The sequence below is a fragment of the Giraffa tippelskirchi genome, chromosome 13 (genome assembly GCF_054371585.1).
Source record: "Giraffa tippelskirchi isolate mGirTip1 chromosome 13, T2T-mGirTip1v1.2.pri, whole genome shotgun sequence".
Classification (NCBI taxonomy): domain Eukaryota; kingdom Metazoa; phylum Chordata; class Mammalia; order Artiodactyla; family Giraffidae; genus Giraffa; species Giraffa tippelskirchi.
The window spans coordinates 22,481,586-22,503,372 of record NC_137287.1 but is presented as its reverse complement, the minus strand read 5'-3'; the positions used below and the strand labels follow the sequence as shown (position 1 = coordinate 22,503,372).

Genomic DNA, 21,787 nt, shown 5'->3' with positions numbered 1-21,787 from the left:
CTTTCACCACCTGATGCAAAGAACTGACTCACTGGAAAAGACCCTGATGCTGGCAAAGATTGAGGGTAGGAGGAGAAGGGGATGACAGAGGATGATATGGTTGGATGGTATCACCAACTCAATGGACGTGAGTTTGAGTAAACTCTGGGAGTTGGTGATGGACAGGGAAGCCCATTGTGCTGCAGTCCATGGGATCACAAGGAGTTGGACATGACTGAGCAACTGAACTGAGCTGAACAACAATTGGATTGATTTTGAAAACCAGCACAGGATCATGTCTATAATAGCAAAACACTTGATTCATATGCAAAGGTCCAAGAATTCAAGAAAACATTATAAAGGATCCTATGAATCAGGTCGAGAATATGGGGCTACTTCTGAGGTCATCTTTTTATTCTCCTGGGGGTGTAGTTTTCACAGTATTTTTTTAAGGTGATTTTGAGATCAGCAGTCTTCTTCATAGGCCAGCCCAGTGCAGGGAACCTTTGTGAGTGGAAATTAATCCAAGAGTTAATTCCTTTTAGTTTCACCATGCATAAGCTAGTTAAGAGTACCTGATAAGTGTCCTTCTGTCCAGATTGGTGATAGTTCTTTGAATTATGTCTTTTTAAGAATGCATAATCCCCTGGTTGCAGTTCATGTGGCATCTGATCATTATCCAGAGATAGGTTAGTGAGATAAGCTTTAGGAACAAACTTAAAGTTTAAATTTAGCTTAATTAAACTTTTTAATGATATAACACAGCAGTAAGGGACTAACTGGGAAGTGAGACTTGTCAAACATAGACCTTAATTAGCCAAACTAGAATTTAATATTCAGTGAAACAAACAAACAAAAAAAACTTTTAATTGTGAGGGCATTAACTTCCCAGCCAGGGAAGGCTGTATTACATCAAATAAAAATGAGGTTTGTCAGGGGGTAGGAAAAAGCCAAGCGGCCCTCTTGGATTTCCCATAGCCCTGACTATTTGATTTAAATAATAGTTATTCATTTAGCCAAAGTAAATATGGAAGATTTCAAAGGCAGTTTAACATCTTAAGAAAGCTTGTGTCATGGACAAAATTCTTTTCTTGGGTTCCATTGCCATTAGCCTTCTTTTTACAGTCTGTGTCTTTTTCCATTCAGAAATGGTTACCTGTAAGCCAGACCTACTCCCCCTCACCTCTTTTTTTGGCTTTGAATCTCAAACAAGGTGGGCTGTGTATCTCAAGGACACGGGAAGAGTTAGCTTCAGGTTTTTATCTAGGCATATTTTTAATAAGATAGCTGCTTTTAAGTGCATATATGAAAAGAACTGGTTTTGTAATTTCAAAAGAAATTTTGTCTTAGCCAATTTTCTCCAGAGTCTAAAGAATATTGTGGCCATAATGTCTTTTCTCTTTCTGTGGTCTTAATTTTGATAGTATTTTTTAGAAGTAGAGATATCTCATGTATAATGTGTACATAGACATAAAGAGACAGACTAGAGATCTCATGGCTTCATTTAAAAGTTTAGTTATGAATCAGGTATTTCAATATAAACTTACTAGTTATAAGTAGTTGGTATACATTAAGGTTGTCTGTTCAGATGACCAAGGCCTATTATTTATAAGTTTGGCTGAGGGACTTTTTAGCCTTTAGATTTAAAAGCGCCTTTTTTTTTTTGGTTGCAGGTCCTTGAGGCCTATATTACATTTTGCTTTAGACATTTGCAAGACAAAGACAGCTGCTTAGTTTTTCAAAGAACAGTTCTATTGCCTAAGTTTACTATAATCAGTGACAAGATTTTTAATCAAGCTGAAATTTATGAAGTTCTATGTTCTATAACTTTAGAGTGAAATTATCATGCTATCATGCCTTTAAAGTTTTCTATAAGGCATTCAGCAAAGACCTTTCTGAATTGATAAACTGAACCAAAGCAAAATTATTGTTCTTATATAAAAGCTTCTGGGATCCCCAGAGTTGGGTAGAGCTGATTCCTCAGGCCCTTTTTGCCTAACTGTCCCAAAATAATTGCTGGACAGATGTCTCAGTATAGATTTTTCTAGTCTCTTAAATATATAACTTAAAGTTATGGTAAATAGAATAGACTTTAAATGTTTGGAACTAGTCTAGAGATCTCTTCAAAAAATTAGAGATACCAAGGTAACACTCCATGCAAAGATGAGCATAACAAAGGACAGAAATAGTGTAGACCCAGCAGAAGCAGAAGATACCAAGAAGAGGTAGCAAGAATACACAGAAGAACTGCACCTAAAAAAGGTCCTAATGACCCGCATAATTCCAATGGTGTGATCATCCACCCAGAGCCAGACATCTCAGAGTCCAAAGCCAAGTGTGCCCTAGGAAGCAGTACTAAGAACAAAGCTAGTGGAGGTTATGGAGCTGAGCTGCTCCAAATCTCAAAAAATGATGCTGTCAAAACACTGCACTCAGCATGCCAGGAAATCCAGAAAACTCAGCAGCGGCCACAACCACTGGAGAAGGGATAGGCTTCCCTTGTGGCTCAGCTGGTAAAGAATCCTCCTGCAATGCAAGAGACCTGGGTTCAATCCCTGGGTTGGGAAGATCCCCTGGAGAAGGGAACGGTTACCCACTCCAGTTTTCTGCCTGGAGAATTCCATGGACTGTATAGTCCATAGGGTCACAAAGAGTTGGACACAACTGAACGACTTTCATGTCACTTCAGCAGTGGCCATAGGACTGGAAAGGACCCTCATTCCAATCCCAAAGAAGGGCAGTGCCAAAGAATGTTCAAACCACTGCACAATTGCACTCATACCACTGACCAGCAAAGCAATTCTCAAAATCTTTCAAGCCAGGCCTCAACAACATGTGAGCTGAGACCCTCCAGCTGCACAAGCTAGATTTAGAAAAGGCAGAGGAACCCGAGATCAAATTACCAACATCCATCAGATCATAGAAATAGCAAGGCGTTTCCAGCCAAACATCTACTTCTGCTTCATTGATTATGCTAAAGTCTTTGTGTGGATCACAACAAGTTGTAGAAAATCCTTAAAGAGATGGGAATTGTAGACCACCTTACCTGCCTCCTGAGAAACCTGTATTCAGGTCAAGAAGCAAGAGTTAGCACTTGACATGGAACAACGGACTGGTTCCACATTGGGAAAGGAGTATGTCAAGGCTGTACATTGTCACCCTACTTATTTAAATTATATGCAGAGTACAACATGAGAAATCCTGGGCTGGATGAAGCACAAGCTGGAATCAAGATTGCTGGGAGAAATATCAATAACCTCAGAAATGCAAATGACACCACCGTTATAGCAGAAAGTGAAAAGGAACCAAAGAGCATACTGCTGAAGGTGAAAGAAGAGAGTGAAAAAGCTGGCCTAAAACTCAACATTCAAAAAACAAAGATCATGACATCCGGTCCCATCACTTTATGGCAAATAGATGGGGAAAAAATTGAAACAGTGACAGACTCTATCTTCTTCGGCTCCATAATTACTGCAGACAGTAACTGCAACCATGAAATTAAAAGATGCCTGCTCCTTGGAAAAAAGCCATGATGAGACAAGATAATGTATTAAAAACTAGAGACATCACTCTGCTGATAAAGGTCCACATAGTCAAGGCTATGACTCCTCCAGCAGTTATGTATGGATGTGAGAATTGGACCGTAAAGAAGGTTGAGTGCCAAAAATATTAATGCTTCTCAACTGTGGCACTGAAGAAAACTCCCAAGAGTCCCCTGGACAGCAAGGAGACCAAACCAGTCAATCCTAAAGGAAATCAACCCTGGATATTCGCTGGAAGGAAGGATGCCTAAACTGAAGCTCCAATACTTTGGCCACCTGATGCAAAGGGTCCACCCATTGGAAAAGACCCTGATGCTGGGAAAGATTGAGGGCAAGAGGAGAAGGGGGTGATGGAGAATGAGATGGTTGGATTGCATCACTGACCCTGTGTACATGAGTCAGCAAACTCTGGGAGACAGTGAAGGACAGGGAAGCCTGGTGTGCTGTAGTCCATGGGGCTGCAAACAGCTGGACAGGACCAAGTGACTGAAAAACAACAAATGGAATCTCTCTTGGTTCACTAACTTTAGGTAGTGCAGTAATGTCAAATCTTGTTTTAATCACCTAAATGTCCATTCTATTTAATCCCTTTCCAAATAATCATCCAAAGATTTTTTTCTAATTTGAGGCAAATCTTTTTTTAAAAAAATTACCTCATTGAAATTTTCCTTTCAATTTTTTTCTGTTGATAATTCTTAATTGTTTGTAATAGCATGTGTAAGAGACTTTGAGGGGAAAATCACGATGATGCTTCCCAAACCAGTTTTTCTCGTTTGCAGGTTAATTTGGCTTTGGTTTTATAGGTACCAACAAAACAATTGTTTACAATGAGAGTGCTCTAGATTTAATAATTTGTTAGTTTCTCTGATTTTAGAAGGAGCCATCATTTGGCCACTAATTAATTATAAAAGGACCTCTTACAGGCCTAACATGAACAAACACACAATAGAGCGATTTAGGAAGATCAGATAGAACATTTACATCTCAAAAAAATGGAGAAATGTCAGTTTCCCCCTAGGAGTTCTTTGTATAAAGTTACTAAGCCAGGTTTTTTTATCTTCTCATCACCTTAATTAATTACATAATTATGTATGCAGAAACAACAATAAAAAAGAGCTACCTGGAAAAAATAATTTTTTTATGTGATCACCTTTAACTTCCAATTAAGTAAATTCTTGCATAATTATAGGTCGGCCAGTCACCTAGGAATTTTCCTCAGGGGACTCTGAGGTGAAACTTCAGAGGAAGTGCTTCCCATTCTAGCTGGAGAAGTTAGTGTCAGAAGTCTGTGTACACAAACTGAAGTAGACAAACCAAACCAAACCATGTTAGTGGAAAGTCACTGAAAAAAAGGCAAATGACAGAGATGCCCAGAAATCCAAAACCAAATGGCAAGTCTGTCCCAAACGTCACTTCCAAGTCCCACTAAACCTGTGACACTTCTCTAAAACAGCACCTTACAAACAGGGCTCCCTTTCCATAGGGAGAAACTCCCAAAATGGAACTGCATTAGTTCCCCAAAAGGAGAACATCAAGAGGCTTCAAGGTGCACCTCAGGGATTTACCAAATGCTAGTGGGTATCATGCCATACCAGATACCCTCTTTCTGATCCTCCAATATTTAGTGTTTCTCAGAGTGGAAGTTCAGGTTGGTACAGACAAGAGAAGAAAAAAGTGTCCTCAAGGCAAAAGAGACCTTGGTAGCTGCACAGGGCAAACTCACTCCCATTCTCTTCTACAGCCTGGAGTTCCACAGTAGAGTTGGTGGGTTGGGTGTGATCCAAGCACAGCCCTATGGCAGAGAATCTGTGACCTCAGAAAAAGCCCTCAACCCTCTGCTCTTTCAAAGGAGGCTAGCATGGAGAGAGATCCTGAGTTTTCGACCCAGCTTTCGACCCCCTGCAGGGCCACCTGCCCATGATCAGATCCTGGTGCATGCTAAGTTGCTTCAGTCGTGTTTGACTCTTTGTGATCCTATGGACTCTAGTCCACCAGGCTCACCTGTCCGTGGGATTCTCCTGGCAAGAATACTGGAGTGAATTGACATTTCCTACTCCAGGGGATCTTCCCAACCCAGGGATCTAACCTTCGTTCCTTAAGTCCCTTGCATTGGCAGGCAGGCTTTTTACCACTAGCACCACCAGGAAGCCCTCAGATCCTGGAGGAGCCCCCAGAATTGTTGCTGGCCAAAATCTTGGCCTTCTCTGCCCACTGAAGCTGAATTAAAAAAATACAGAAATAGAGTTAGGAGGAAAGAGAAAAGTGGCTTTAATTCTCAGCCAGCAGAGAGGGGAGGGCTCATGCCTCTAGAACTGTGTCCCCAGGTTACAGGTTGTCATCTTTCAGCAATTTGAACATGTCATGCAATGTTTCTGCAGCACCATGATATTTTGATTAGTGTGAATTTTTAGTAAGTTTTGAAATCAAAAGTGTAAATTCTCCAACTTTGTTCTTCTTCTTCAGGACTGGTTTGGTTACTCAGAGAACTGTGAATTTCCATGTTAATTTTAGAATGAATTTTTTTTTCTATTTCTGGGGAAAAATCCTTTGAGGTTTTGATAGAGATAGTATAAATCTGTAGATTACTTTGGGTAGTACTGACTCCATAACAGTAGTAAGTCTTCCAATTCACAAACATTTGCTGCTTCTATTTATCTATGTCTTCTTTCATTTCTTTCAGCAACTGTTTGTTTTTCACTGAACAAAAATTTCTCCACCTTTGATAATTGCTAAGCATTTTACTTTATTTGATGCTACTGTAAATAAAATTGCTTTGTAATTTCCTTTCAAATTGTTTATTGGTATCATATAGAAATACAAATGATTTTTGCATGAAAACTTCTTGATATTTTGCTGATTAATTTATTCTAATAGCTTTTTTTGTGAAATCTTTAGGGTTTTCTACATGCAAGAAAACCCTAAAATTTTTTTTTACCTCTTTTGTTTTCACATGGTTTTTTCCTTTGTCTTGCCTAATTGATCTCAATATGATCTCTTGTACTATGTGTTGAATAGAAGAGTTGACAACGGGCATCTTTGTCTTATTCCTGATTTTAGAGGAAATACTTCCAGCCTTTTACTACTGAGTGTTTGCTGTGAGTTTTTCATATATGGTTTTATTATGCTGAGGCAGTTTCCTTCTATTTCTATTCTATTGTTTTAATCATGAAAGAGTGTAGAATTTTGTCAAATACTTTTTAGCATTGACTTAAAAATACAATAACCAGCTAGATTTAACAGACATATACAAAACACTCTAGATTTAGCAGATATATACAGACATATACACACGAGCAACAGCACAGATACTGTTTAAACATTCACATGGGACATTTTCCATAATAGAAAATGTATTAAGCCATGAATTATTTCCATAGGTTTAAAATTATAAATATCATGTCAATTACCTTCTCAACCACAATGAGATAAAGTTAGAACTCAAAGTAGCTTACTTCTACAAGAGTAAAACAGAAAAATTCACTAATTTTTGGAAATTAAATAATACACTCTCTTAAATGATGGAAGAGGAAGAAATCATGAAGAAATAAATAAAAGAAGAAATCATGGAGCATATTGAAAAATACTTAGAGGTGAATTAAAATCAAAACAAAATATTCCAAAAATTATAATGCCCAATTAAAGAATTCTACAGGATAAATTATAGTCTTGAAATTAATATGACCTATTACATTGATTGATGTTAATATATTGAATAATTCTTGCATTCCAGGGATTATTCTCAATTTGTCATGGGATTCCATTCCCAAGTGGCACTAGTGGTAAAGAACCTGCCTGCCAATGCAGGAGACACAAGAGACGCGCGTTCAATCCCTGGGCTGGGAAGATCCCCTGGAGGAGAGCATGTCAACCTACTCTAGTATTCTTGCCTGGAAAATCCCATAGACAGAGGAGCCTGGCAGGCTACAGTCCATAGGGTTGCAAAGAGTCAGACATGACTGAAGTGACTTATCACACACAATCATGGTATATAATCCTTTTAATATGCTGGTGAACTTGGTTCATTACTCTTTTGTTAAAAATTTTTGTGTCAAAATTCATAAGGCCTATAGTTTTTTTTTTTCCATTATATCATTTTTTCCTAATTTTATTATCAAGGTAATGCTGATCTTATAGAAAGAATTAGAAACTGTTCCTTTCTCTGCAATTTTTAGAAGAGTTTGAGAGGGCTGATACTTGTTCTTCCTTAAATGCTCAGTAGTATTTCCCAGTGAAGCCGTTAAGTCTAAAGCTTTCTTGTCAGATTTTTTCAAATTACTTTTCAGTCTACTTACTAGTTATAAGTGCTTTCAGATTTTCTATTTCTTTAGGCTTTAATCTTGGTAGGTTTTATGTTTCTACTTATTTGTACATTTCTTCCATTTCTATTCAATTATTTGGCCTATAGTTTTTCATAGTACTTTCTTATAGTTCTTTTTACTTCTGTAGCAATATTCTCACTTTAATTCTTGATTTTAGTAATTTGAGTCCTCTTTCTTTTTTCAGTTTATTTTGCGAGAGGTTTGTTAATTTTGTTGAACTGTTCAAGTAATTAAATTCTGGTTTCACTGATTTTTCTCTATTGTTTTCCTCTTGTCTATGCATTTATTTCTGCTCTAATCTTTATTACTTCCTTCCTTCTGTTTGTTTTGTGTTTAGTTTATCCTTGTTCTATTTTCTTGAATTATAAATTTAAATTGGGGATTTGGGATTTTTCTTGGTGTTTAACATAAGTGTTCAAGGCTATAATTTATCCTGCAGCATTCTTTAACTGGGTCCTATAAGTTTTGGTATATTTTGTTTTGATTTTAATTCACCTCTAAGTATTTTTCAACATCTTCCATGATTTCTTCTTTTATCCATCATTTGTAAGAGTGTATTGTTTAATTTCCAAAAATTAGTGAATTTTTCTGTTTTACTCTTGCAAAAGTAAAGTACTTTGAGTTCTAAATTTATCTCCTTGTGGTTGAGAAGGTAAAATGATCGCTGTCATTTTGAATCTATGGAAATAATTCATGGCTTAATATATTTTCTATTATGGAAAATGTCCCATGTGAATGTTAAAACAATATGCTGTTATTATGTGAAAGTGAAAGTGAAGTCACTCAGTTGTGTCAGACTCTTTGCGACCCCATGGACTGTAGCCTACCAGGCTCCTCAGTCCATGGAATTTTCCAGACAAGAATACTGGAGTGGGTTGCCATTTCCTTCTCCAGGGCATCTTCCCAACCCAGGGATCGAACCTAGGTCTCCCGCGCTGCAGGCAGACGCTTTACCCTCTGGGCCACCAGGGAAGCCTGTGTCTGTAAATCTGTTAAATCTAGAGTGTTCTGTATATGTCTGTTAAATCTAGTTGACTCGTGGTGTCTTAATGTCCTCTATTTCTTTACTTATGTTCCCCCTCATTGTTCTATCCATTAGTGAGTGCAATACTGAAGTATTCCACTGTTATTATAGAACTGTTTATTTCGCCCTTCAATTTTGTCAGTTTTGCTTTTAATATATTTTATGGTCTGTTGCTAGGTGATAGCTATTTATAATTATTACATTTTTTGCTGCACTGAAACCCTTATGAATATATTATGCCCTTTGTATTTTGTAATCTTTTTCATATTTTAAGTCTCTTTTGTCTTATACAAGCATAACTACCCTGCTGTTTTGTGTCGTGTTCCGTGCGCAGGTTGGAAAAGAATTTCCCGACATGAGACAGAATGAGAAGGAAATAAAGTGTATTAGAACGGGAGATGCTGTTAGAACAGTGGGCCAGCTCAAGGGAGAACCAACATTGAACAGGGGTCTTTAGTCCATTTTTATACCCAGGGTACAAGGAATGGGATGGGGTCTTGTGGGTCATCTGCTGATTGGATGAGGCACGTATACTGGGTGAAGAGAAGAGTAAGGCAAATACCTTCTCACTATGGGGTAGGAGGGGAGACAAGTTATACTGGTCAGGAAGACCATTAATAGTTACGACATGGGGGAGGGAAGGATGATGAGTCTGGTTTTTCCATTCCTGCATTCCAAGACCCTCCTTGGTTTTATCTGCTGTTTCATCCTTGGGTCACCACATTCCTCCCTCTCTTTATTTTTAGGGCCAATTCTTTGGCCCCTTTTGATACCCTGCTTGTGTCTGTCTACCTATTTCCCTTCTAAGGCATTTGGGAAGCCAGTCTCAGGGGAAAAGGGGCGATGACCACTCTGGCTTCTTCAGGCTGTACAGAGGCATGTGGGGCTCTGGGTTCCCTTTGCCTGCTCTCTGTCAGGGTGCATTTACGGAGGGAGATGAGAGCCCATGGAATGATAAAGTGACTTGTTTCAGCATTGTCTAGGTGTTGGTCATGGAATATTCTTGACATACTACCACTTTAAATTTGTTGTATTCTGGAAGAAACAAACTTAACAGGAAAGTTAAAGGTACATGGCCCAAAGGTTAATAGAAAAGCTGCTCAGGGGCTAGCCAGGAGAACCAGCACCAGACATTTGTCCATGACATTAGTGTTTCTCTAGGTACAAGAAGATGCAAGAATTTGGGCTCACAAAATCTTTACCTGAAAACATCTGACTATCTGAAGGCCGGTTCTTCTGCGTTTTTCCAGAGCACAGAGTGCCTTATCTCTGATCTCCACCCTGAACTCCTTTCAGGGGGTGTTGAAGGTCAGCAGCTAGCAGTGGTCATGATGTAATCTTTGTAGAGGCAGCTGGCAAGTGCCAACTTCCAGTCAGCAAGGTCCCTTCATAGCCACATATTTGACCACGCTTTGGGGGCACTTCATGGCCATTGTTTCCTGTGGTGCTGGGAAGGTTCATTTCCAGGTCTACCGAAGAGTCCATTGACAGGCCAGTCAGTGTGCTGTTACTAGACCAAACCTTGTAAGTAACAAAAGTCTCTGGACCATACCTGTCTTACTTGCCTCTTGGTCCAGGAAAATATTCCTTCTTATTGCTTCTTCCCATATCCAGAGTTACATTATTTCAATCATTGATCTCATATGGAACTGCATATCAGCATTTTATCACAGGCTCAGTCACACATTTAGTAACGTGAGAAACAATCTTCTGAAACAAGCAACATAGAAAATAATATAGCCAGCATTTATTAGTAAGGTCACAAGCAAGAATTTAAGTCAAGAACTTTCATTAGGTAGATAGCCCAGTATACCCCAGGTCATCTGACTTAGTTAAATGATTATAGCCAGGTGTTAATCTCCTGGTTGTTCATCATGGAGCACCTGACCTTTATCCAAAGGCTGGTTACTGAGATATGCTTTAGAAGCAAACTTAGAGTGTCCTTTTTAATAACTTAATTAATTAAACCTTTTAGCAATATAACATAACAACAAGGAACTATCTCAGAAGTGAGTCGTAGTAAACACAGACCTTAATTAACAAAACTAGAACTTAATACTAAGTGAAATATAATTTTTTTGTCATTGTGAGGACATTAACCCTGTAGCCAGGGAAGGCTTTAACCTATCAAGTAAAAATGAGGTTTGTCAGGGAGCCAGGAAAAGGCAAGCAGCCGTCTTGGATTTCTTATAGCCCTGACTCTTTGATTTACAGCTATTTATTATTCACACATTTTTAATTCCCTAATTTAAGAGTAGACTGTTGCCATGTTTTAAGGACATCAGAATAGCAGAAGTCTAACAGTGAGGGGTTATTTTTTTGTAGAAGCAGAATGAGATTTTACACATACCATAATCTTTTTTTTTAATCTTATTTAACTCAATATTTACTTTTTTAAATTTTTTAAAATTTATTTATTTTCATTGGAGGCTAATTACAATATTGTAGTGGTTTTTGCCATACATTGATATGGAAGGCAGCTATGCTTACCACTATACCACCATCGCTGCACAGCCATGGGTTTACATGTGTTCCCCATTCTGAACCCCCCCTCCCACCTCCTTCCCCATCTCATCCCTCTGGGTCATCCCAGTGCACCAGCCCCGAGCACCTGTCTCATGCATCGAACCTGGACTGGCGATCTGTTTCACATATGATAATATACATGTTTCAATGCTATTCTCTCAGATCATCCCACCCTCACCTTCTCCCACAGAGTCCAAAAGACTGTTCTATACATCTGTGTCTCTTTTTCTGTCTTACATATAGGGTTATCGTTACCATCTTTCTAAATTCCATATATATGTGTTAGTATACTGTATTGGTGTTTTTCTTTCTGACTTACTTCACTCTGTATAATAGGCTCCAGTTTCATCCACCTCATTAAGACTGATTCAAATGTATTCTTTTTAATGGCTGAGTAATATTCCATTGTATATATGTACCACAGCTTTCTCATCCATTCATCTGCCGATGGACACCTAGGTTGCTTCCATGTCCTGGCTATTGTAAACAGTGCTGCGATGAACATTGGGGTACACGTGTCTCTTTCAGTTCTGGTTTCCTCGGTGTGTATGCCCAGCAGTGGGATTGCTGGGTCCTATGGCAGTTCTATTTCCAGTTTTTTGAGGAGTCTCCACACTGTTCTCCATAGTGGCTGTACTAGTTTGCATTCCCACCAACAGTGTAAGAGGGTTCCCTTTTCTCCACACTCTCTCCAACATCTGTTGTTTGTAGATTTTTGGATAGCAGTCATTCTGACTGGCGTGAGATGGTACCTCATTGTGGTTTTGATGTGCGTTTTTCTGATAATGAGTGATGTTGAGCATCTTTTCATGTGTCTGTTAGCCATCTGTATGTCTTCTTTGGAGAACTGTCTGTTTAGTTCTTTGGCCCATTTTCTGATGGGGTCATTTATTTTTCTGGAATTGAGCTGCAGTAGTTGCTTGTATATTTTTGAGATTAATTCTTTTTCAGTGCTTCATTTGCTATTATTTTCTCCCATTCTGAAGACTGTCTTTTCACTTTGCTTATAGTTTCCTTCGTTGTGCAAAAGCTTTTAAGTTTAATTAGGGTTAGGGTTAGGGTTAGGATAGATGGAGAAATATATCATGTACCATAATCTTAAATAATGCTTATTTACTTTACCGAAGTAACAAAAGATTTTAAAAATAAATATTATAAATCATTTAAAGGCAAAGAAATTTATAATCTGTTATCAAAGTTTCATTCTAAGAAAACTTTGTTTTCTTGGCATAGAGAGTAGACTCCAGTCTGGTACCAGCTTACCAGATAAAAAACAAACAAATTTGTTTATCGGTTAATCTTAGAAGTCTTTTCCATAAATCTTGAAGTAGCAATATTCTTGCAAAGGCATCACAGTGAAACCATAGAAGGCATGTTTAAAATCTGATTAAATTGCAATTGACAAAGTAGACTGGTCATTGCTGTTATATGTAGCACTTTAATATGATAACTAGAATTATAACTGACAACATTTTACCAGGACATATCAGATTTTCATGAATTTTACATAATTTCTAGGGTATCTATATTAGTAACATCAACCATACAATACAACCTGAGAAGATTCATCACTCCCCCAACAATACTTCCCATGTAATTTAACATGTCAAATGAGCTCAGGTAGTTTAATATCTCTCTTTGGGATCTTTCAGGGGCCCTCTGAAGCATCCCAAAGTTAGCTAGAATCAAATGATTTAGGAAATGTTTTCAATAAATATCAAAAGGGTTTATAACACTCAGTCATATAAGTCACTATGAAACAATAGTTATTCACTTAGCCAAAGTAACAAAGAAGATTTCAAAGGTAAACATAGAATGTATTATTTCAGAGGTAAAGAAACTTAAAATCCATTATCAAAGGCAGTTCAACATCTCAAGAAAACTTGTATTTATGCACAAAACTCTTCCCTTGGGGTCCACTTTCCATAAAACCTTCTTCTCACGTTCTGTACCCATTACTTTGTTCTCCCGTCCTGTCAAACCTACTTCCTTTTCCCATTATAGAATGTAATTTCATTCCTTATACCTTCTTTACTGAAAACACACATCCTACTTTCCTTAAGCAACCAAGAACTGACCTTTATATTAGCATTCTATAGATGGTGAACATAAATACCAGTGATAATTTCTTTAAAAAAAAATTCTAGAGAACATCTCAGGGTGGCATCAAACATTATTCATTAATAGTCCAAAATCTCTAGTTTCTCTGTAAGAGGAATTTAGTGTTCAGTAATGAATGTTTCATAATCTTATTTTATTTGGAAATGACCTAGCTATTCAATAAACTTCTGTCACTTAGTTTAGCACAACCCTAGAAATTCAGTTTACCAAAATCTGGAGAAACCATTTTAGACAGACATCTCTAAAGTATAATTATTCTTAATAGAGCTGATCTAAAAGTTCATATCTCACTTACGTTTTTTTTTGAAGTTTCTTCACTCGAGGTATTTTCCTTGCTGACAAATTTGTAATAGATATAACAATGTTTAACTTATAATAAACCTAGGCACAAAGAAAATATTATGCTTAATGTTAATGATTCTTAGACATGTCTGTATTAGATTAGCAAACAAATGTTAATACTAGATACTTAATTTTGAATATCTCCCAGTTCACATGAATCTGAAATTCATTTAGGTTAATTTCTCTTGTATTTAGAATTGTCAGATTTGTAAGCACTTACTTTTCTTTAGGCCAATTAAATTAGAACTCATTTACAACTTCAGCAATATTATAAAAAAAAACAAAACAAAAGACATACGCTAAGACATACATAAATCTAGACAGACAGACAGAGATCTCATAGTTTTCCACTTGAGATTTAAAATGTCTCTTTGATGCTCCCCTCCAACCTGTTTTTTTTTTTTTTTGGCTTGAAGTTCTAATTGCCCAAGGCTGAGATCTCAAGCAAAGTGGGCTGTGTATTTCAGGGACATGGAAAGGGTTAACTTCAAGCTTTTCCCTAGGCAGGCTTTTTAACAAGCTAGTCATTTTTAATTGTGTATACAAAAAGAATGTTTTGCAGTTTCCAAGAAAAAAAAAAAATTCATTTTAACCAGTTTTCTCCGGAGTCTAAAGAATATCATGGCTACCCTGTGTCAAAAAGTCATCTTTCCTTTCTGTAGTCATAGTTTTATAGCTAAAATATAAACCAAATAGTGCTCAAATTGACTTTGATATCAGGGGCAGATCAGCTGATAAAAATCTTGGATTGTCCCTCTGGTGGGAAGTGAGGTCTTTGTCCCATCAGAAGAATCTGAAGGGTTAAGGGAATTTGCAGGAGTGGGGAAGCTTGGTGCTTCCCGACCCTGAGAAACAGGAGTAGTTAGAAGGGAATTCTTTAAGATGTTCAGGAGTGGGGGGAACTTGGTTCCCTCTCCATCTGAGAGAGAAGCATAGTTAGATGGGGATTCTTTAGAATGTTAGGAAGAGTATTTGATCCTTCAGGCTTTTGAATATAAGAGAAAGACTGGGCCAAAGGGAAGCTCAGAATCCTTTCCTAGAGATTGTGCCGATATGAAAGGTTGAGTAGGGGTCGTCTAGGAAACCTGATGGAGAGAGACAGAGGGGGACAGGAGATAGGGAGGCAACAGAAAGACACATGAAGCATGAGTCCCTTAAGTCCAGATTCTGACTGAGGGCCATGAAGGACTGAACGTGAGGAAATTCTGAGTCCTTTCCCTGCTTTTGGCAAAAGCTAGTGTGCCATTCAGAGGCCATTTTTGGGGGGTTCCCCAGTTTGTATTGTGGCCAGGCCTTTTGCAGGGTCAAAATTTTCCAGTTTCTGAGAATGTAGCCAAGGGGTGAGTCTGAGAGAGGCTCCCGAGATGTACCAGAACCCATCCTTAGCCTGTATGCCGAAGAATGGGGGAACTGAAAATCACCGACTGGCAAAAAGTCGTCCCTTTTTGTCTCAGTGACGTCTCCGTGCAACTGATGGCACAAAAATGGCCGACCATCCCAACAGTCGCGTCCAAAAGTGAGAAGTGACCTCTGAGAACTGTGCGGCTAAGGCACCATGTAACCCAGGCAAAGAAAGACAGAGCTAAGGCACCACGTGACCCGGGCAGAGAAAGACAGAAATTCCTGGGAGCAAACGGGTGACTCACCATTTGGCGATTCCCTGAAATGTGAAAGGCACTCAGGCTGGCTCAGAGGCAGCATCTAGACTCCTGTAAATCAATCTGGACTGAAAGGGAAAGAAGTGAAAGTGACAGGGAAGAAGGCTGAGGAATCTGCCTTACAATCCTATCAGGGAGGCGGTGGCCAGGGGACAATGGTCTCTGTTTTGCTTCAACCACTACATGCCTGACATGGTGCATGGAAGCTGACTTGCTGGAGGCAAATGCCCTTGTGTCCTGATCTGTTCCATGTCCCCCTTATCCTCACACGAAAGTCTTCATGTGGCAGATGCCGTAATGGCTTTTAAGTGCCTGACCTGTGCCCACACAATGTTGGTTGGCCTAGTCCTCAGTTGGAAAGAAGATAAAGGAGAGACCCTCACCCGTTCAAGCAGCAACTAGTGGGGCACAGTGAGCAGTGGGGCACACCGGAGGGAAGCCCTGTGTGGAACACACCAGACGGAAACCCTGGCCAGAGTTCCCCAGTTGCTTCCACAGCACTTGCCTGTTTGCAGAGGGTCCCTATGAGAAAGGAGAAGTGAGTAGGTGGGGGAAGAGACCCCAAGGTCCCCATACAGGCCACTAAAAATGTCGTGGTCCGTGCGCTGGTTGAAAAAGAATTTCCGGACGTGAGTCAGAATGAGAAGGAAATAAAGTTTATTAGAACGGGCGACGTTGTTAGAACAGCGGGCCAGCTCAAGGGAGAACCGACATTGAACAGGGGTCTTTAGTCCACTTTTACACCCAGAGTACAAGGAATGGGATAGGGGTCTTGTGGGTCGTTTGCTGATTGGATGAGGCACGTATACTGGGTGGAGAGAAGAGTAAGGCAAATACCGTCTCCCTATGGGGTAGGAGGGGAGATAGGTTATACTGGTCGGGAGGACTTGAAATCCCCTAATAGTTACAACATGGGGGAGGGAAGGATGATAAGGGTCTGGTTTTCCCATTCTTGCATTCCAAGACCCTCCTTGGTTTTATCTGCTCTTTCTTGGGTCACCACATTTTGGTTACTATTTGCATGGAATATCTTTTTTCCATCCTTTCACTCTCATTGTATTTGTGTTCTGGATTTAAAGTGAGTCTCTTATAACAAAACAACATATAATTAGATTGTGATTTTTAACCATTCTGCCAATCTCTTCCTTTGGATTGGAAAGTTTAATTTATACATTTAAAGTAATTATTGGTAAGACATGACTTATTTCTGACATTTTGCTGTTAGTTTTCTATATGCCTTATTGCTTTTTTGTTCTTCACTTCCTACATCATGTTCTTCTCTTGTGTTAAGTCGCTTATTTTTTGCAGCAACATATTTAAATTCCTTTCTTATATCCTTTTGAGCATATTCTATAGCTATTTTTCATTGTAGTCACTGTATTGATTATATTTAACATCTAAAGTTATAACACTAATTGTATTTATAGCAGCATAACTTCAATAACAATTATTTTGCTTCTTTATAGTTCTGTCTCTACCCCTTTTTTGCTGATGTCACAAAATTATATCTTTATACATTGTGTGAACAATGAATTATATCTTTACACATGTGTGTTCATGCTAAGTTGCTTCAGTTGTGTCTGACTCTTTGCAACCCCAAAGACTGTAGCCCACCAGGCTCCTCTATCCATGGAATTGCCGGGCAAGAATGTTGGAGTGGGTTGCCATGACCTTCTCCAAGGGATCATTCCAACCCAGAGTCTTTTATAATAATATGTAGAAAATAAAATGTGAATTTACAAAACAAAGTTTTGTAATTATAGTCATAATTACTATTAGATGAGTAATTTAAATATATATTGATCTCTTAAATCATGTAGGAAAAAATGAGTTATAAATTTGTGTTATATTAGCTCTTATTAATAGTAATTGCTCATATATTTACCTTAATTGAAATATCTATTATTTCATATTGCCTTTAGTTACACCTTAGTGTCCTTTAATTTTACCCTGCAAAACTCCCTGTAGCATTTCTTGGTGGGCAGATCTAACAGTAACAAATTTCCTCAGTCTTTATTAATCTGTGAATGCCTTAATTTCTCCCTTACTTTTAAAAGGCAGTTTTGCCAGATATAGGATTTCTGTTGGCAATTTCTTTTTAAAGCACTTTGAGTATATTTGGCCCACTGCCTTCTGACCTCCAAAATTTCTGATGGGAAATCTGCTCATGATCTTATCGAGGATTCCATGTATACGATTGGTCTCATTTCTTTTACAGGTTTCAAGATTCTTTTTTGTCTATGGTTTTGGAAACCTTGATTTTAATGTGTCTTGGTGTGGTTCTCTTTGAATTCATCTCCTTTGAATTCCATTGATCTTCTTGGATGTTTGTATTCAAATGTGAGAAGTTTTAGTATCATTTATTCAAATATTCTCTCTGTCCTTTTCTTACTCTCTTCTTCAGGACACCTACAGTGCATGTGTTCATTCACTTGATGACTTCAAATGTTCCTTAGGCTCAATTTACTGTTCTTTAATCCTTTTTGCTTTCTTATGTTCCATTGTCATATCTTTGTCTGCTGATTATTCTGCCTACTCTAATCTGCTTTTGAATCCTTTCAGTGAATTTTTCATTTCAATTAGTTGTTGTACTTAACAGCTCCAAAATTTATTTTAGTTTCTCTTTATAGTTTCTGTCTCTGTATTGATACTTCCATTTTGTTCATAAATAATTTTCTTGACTTTCTCAACATCTTTTTTTAATTCCTTGAACACCTTTAAGATAGTCACTTTAAAGTATTTGTCTAATAGATTTACATCAGGTTTTTTTTTTTTAAGGGATAGTTTCTGATTATTTATTTATTTTTAGATGACGCATGCTTTCTTGTTGGTCTGCACCTCTACAATCAGAAGCAGCAATAAGCAACTAGAGCACAGATGCCCTTTATTTGGAAGACAGGATCTTGTTTGCTCATCCTGTCTCCCCCTAGCTGTGTAAAAGCTGCTTCAAGAACATGTGCACAAATGTGACTTGGTGTGGGGATGGAGGATGGTAGACACTAGTATGCTAACAGCTGAAATTGACTGCAATTAACCACAATTTACAGTCCAAATCTTCCCCTAAGAATTTACAAGCTTTCAATAGACTACAGAGTCCCAAAATAATTTTATTAGGCAGAGATAAATTCTTGGTGCTCCCTACTCGGCTATCTTTCCAGAATCCTTTGAATCTGTTTTTTACAAATATGTTATTATGTTAATAATTTAATCATTGATTTAAGCTCGTTTGTTACTCTGTTGTTTAAAGTGGCCTATATCCCATAGGTTCAAATATTTTGCAAGAAAAATTGAGCTTTTCAGCCCATGAATTAAGGATGTAGTCTTAGAAATTCATTTTGAAATATGAAAAATATTGGAGTTTCTAAAACATTTGTTTTATTATTGATTTTTAATTTAACTCCATGTTGTCAGATATTTTCTCTGAATATAAAATTTTTATAATATGTTCAGATTTCTTTTATGACTAATATATGACTGAAATAAGAGCTAGGATCCCAATTCTGCTCATTTGCAACTTAGATGATTCTCACAAAGTAATATTGCATATAACAGAGAGATGGAGGACCCCACTTATAGCCCATTTATCTTCACTACCAAAAAGTAGGATATCACTGAGCCTAGCCTAGGTATAACTGCCCAGACTCTCCTTCTATGGCAGTCTTTGATTATGAAATCCTGAAATCCCTTGGGACTAAACTAATGAAGATTTATTAGAGAAAATAAGATACCGAAGTTCAAAAATAGGCATCCAGTTTTCAACACTGGACATCACACTATTGATTTATAGCTTACTTTTTAGGGTTGTCAAAGTTTTAATTTTAATACATGACAATAGCTTACAACAGCAATGACTCTGTAATCACTGGGAAAGAAATTATTTACTAAAACTCTGAGTTATAACCTTCTTAGAGGCATGGGCTGGAAAGCATCAGGTCTTCTATGTTATTTGTGTATACTATATGCTCAGTGAGATATAGTTGACTTATGTCCATTGTTGTTCTTTTATTTTAGGTAAGATCAAAAATTGGTTACTGCCCACAGTTTGATGCCTTGCTGGATTACATGACTGCTCGAGAAATAATGATCATGTATGCCAGATTGTGGGGGATTCCTGAGACCAAAATTAACAATTATATAAAGAAGTCAATGCAAGCACTGAATCTGGAACCCTATGCTGACAAGTATATTTACACTTACAGGTGAGATATTATACTGATGCTCTCATTGCAGCTAATATTGAGGAGCCTTCTGCTGATTCTGATCTTTGGAATCAGTGCCCACAACCTAGCCAGAGTTCCACTGACAAACAGAAGCAATGACTGGGAAATAATCTAATGCCTTGCCAGAACTGAGATATCAGCAATAAAGCAGACCTAGTTAGTATCACAATTTTCCCCTTGCAGAGATGAAACACAATCCTGGTTCAATCGCAAATGTAGTCATTGAATTATAAATGAAAGTATATCTCTCCCTTATTCTCTATTGTTCTTTGTCTCTCACGGACCATGTGAAATTCTTTGTATTGGCCTGGTAAATATATGGTTTATATATCTGGGAATCTAAAGGAACTCAGGTAGCCAAAAGTCACCTTTCTACATTTCAAATGAAAATGACTTGATTTATATATTTGCATTTGGATCTGATGCCTTGGTTGCGTGCGTGCATGTCCCGGTCGTCGTTACCCTAGGGACTGTAGACCACCAGACTCTTCTGTCCATGAGGTTCTTCAGGCGAAAATACTGGAGTGGGTTGTCATGTCCTCCTCCAGGGGATCTTCCCACCCCAGGGATCAAATCCATGTCTCTTAAATCTCCTGCATTGGCAAGCAGTTCTTTATCACTAGTGCCACTTGGGAAGCCCAATGCCTTGGTTGAATGACATGCAATCAGCGTTTTTAATATCTTGGATGTTTCCTATGACTCAGCAGTTTGGAAGTAATTTGTTTCCTATAAATAATGGATATATATTAAATATATGTTTTTAATGTATTAAATTACTGTCACATATACCCATCTCTGTTTCTGCTTTCTCTTTCCTTCCTTAACTATGAAGTGGAGGAAACAAACGTAAACTGAGTACTGCTATTGCCCTCATGGGAAAGCCCTCAGTCATCTTCCTGGATGAGCCATCAACTGGTATGGACCCAGTAGCCCGGCGCCTACTCTGGAATGCAGTGACACGGACATGTGAAAGTGGCAAAGCAATCATCATAACATCTCACAGGTGTGGCTCACTGAGAGGCTTGGTTAAGGGTTAGAAGAGTTATAGTGGTATGACCTATGGGAAGGAGTTTTCATTGAGAGGAGAGGGCAGGAAGTTCAGGAACTGTTCTATTTGAGGATTTGGTCTTTCACTACTTTTTAAAAAATTTAAAGTGCGGTTGATACACAATATTACATTAGTTTCAAGTGTGCAGCTTAGTGATTCAATATTTTCATAGATTATACTCCATTTAAAGTTATTAAAAATATTGGCTATATTCCATGTGCTGTACATTATATCCTGTAGATTATTTTACTACTCTGAATTTGAAAATATCTCCATTTGCCATAATGTTGATGAGGGGCAGATGAAACTTCCTTTTTCAAAGAGGGTCACAAAATACTGGATATTTGAACTATAGAATATCTTCTGATAGAGATTTTTTAAAGTTTCACATCATTTTGGTGTTTTGTTTTACTAGTATGGAGGAATGCGATGCTCTTTGTACTAAGCTGGCCATCATGGTGAAGGGAAAGTTCGTGTGCCTGGGCAGCCCTCAGCATCTCAAGAACAAATTTGGCAATGTTTACATCCTAAAAGTCAAGATCAATATTGATGAAGATGAGAACAAATTAAAGGATTTTAAAACTTTTATTAAAACAGCTTTCCCAGGTAAATTTGGTTGGTTGGGTTAGCTTTGATACAGATGTGTTAAATCATATTTATTGTTCGCACCATCCATATGCTGCATATCTCCAGTAACTATTTATTGTGAATTATTGATATTAATTGCCCTTCCATGTTGAATTATTTTTGGAATGCTTGTTCTTTTAAACGTTTTATGTTTGGTTGTGCTAAGAAGTTTACACAAAGAACAGAAGTATTCACCAATATCTTGGTGTATATTAACTAGTAAGGTAGTTGTGACGTTAGAGCTGTCCATATGGCCTACATACCTAAAATCATGTTTGAACTTAATTCTCAATTTTTAGTAAATATAATCTGTATTAGTCCACTAGGGCTGCTATAATAAGACACCACAGATTGACTGGCATAATGGCAGAAATTTATTTT

General features: G+C 37.9%; 1 protein-coding gene across 11 annotated transcripts in view; it reads left to right on the top strand.

Moving 5' to 3' along the window:
• Positions 1-21,787, top strand: part of LOC145531644 (phospholipid-transporting ATPase ABCA3-like) — a 234,321-nt gene that overhangs the window by 197,492 nt on the left and 15,042 nt on the right. For all 11 annotated transcript variants that reach the window (XR_014072622.1, XR_014072623.1, XR_014072621.1 and 8 more), the window contains 3 exons: positions 19,523-19,710; positions 20,564-20,734; positions 21,195-21,385. Coding sequence is in view for 8 of the 11 variants with exons in the window: in XM_081554592.1 (XP_081410718.1) it covers positions 19,523-19,710; positions 20,564-20,734; positions 21,195-21,385 (550 nt within the window). In the remaining 3 variants the exon portion in view is untranslated. The remainder of the gene's footprint in view (positions 1-19,522; positions 19,711-20,563; positions 20,735-21,194; positions 21,386-21,787) is intronic.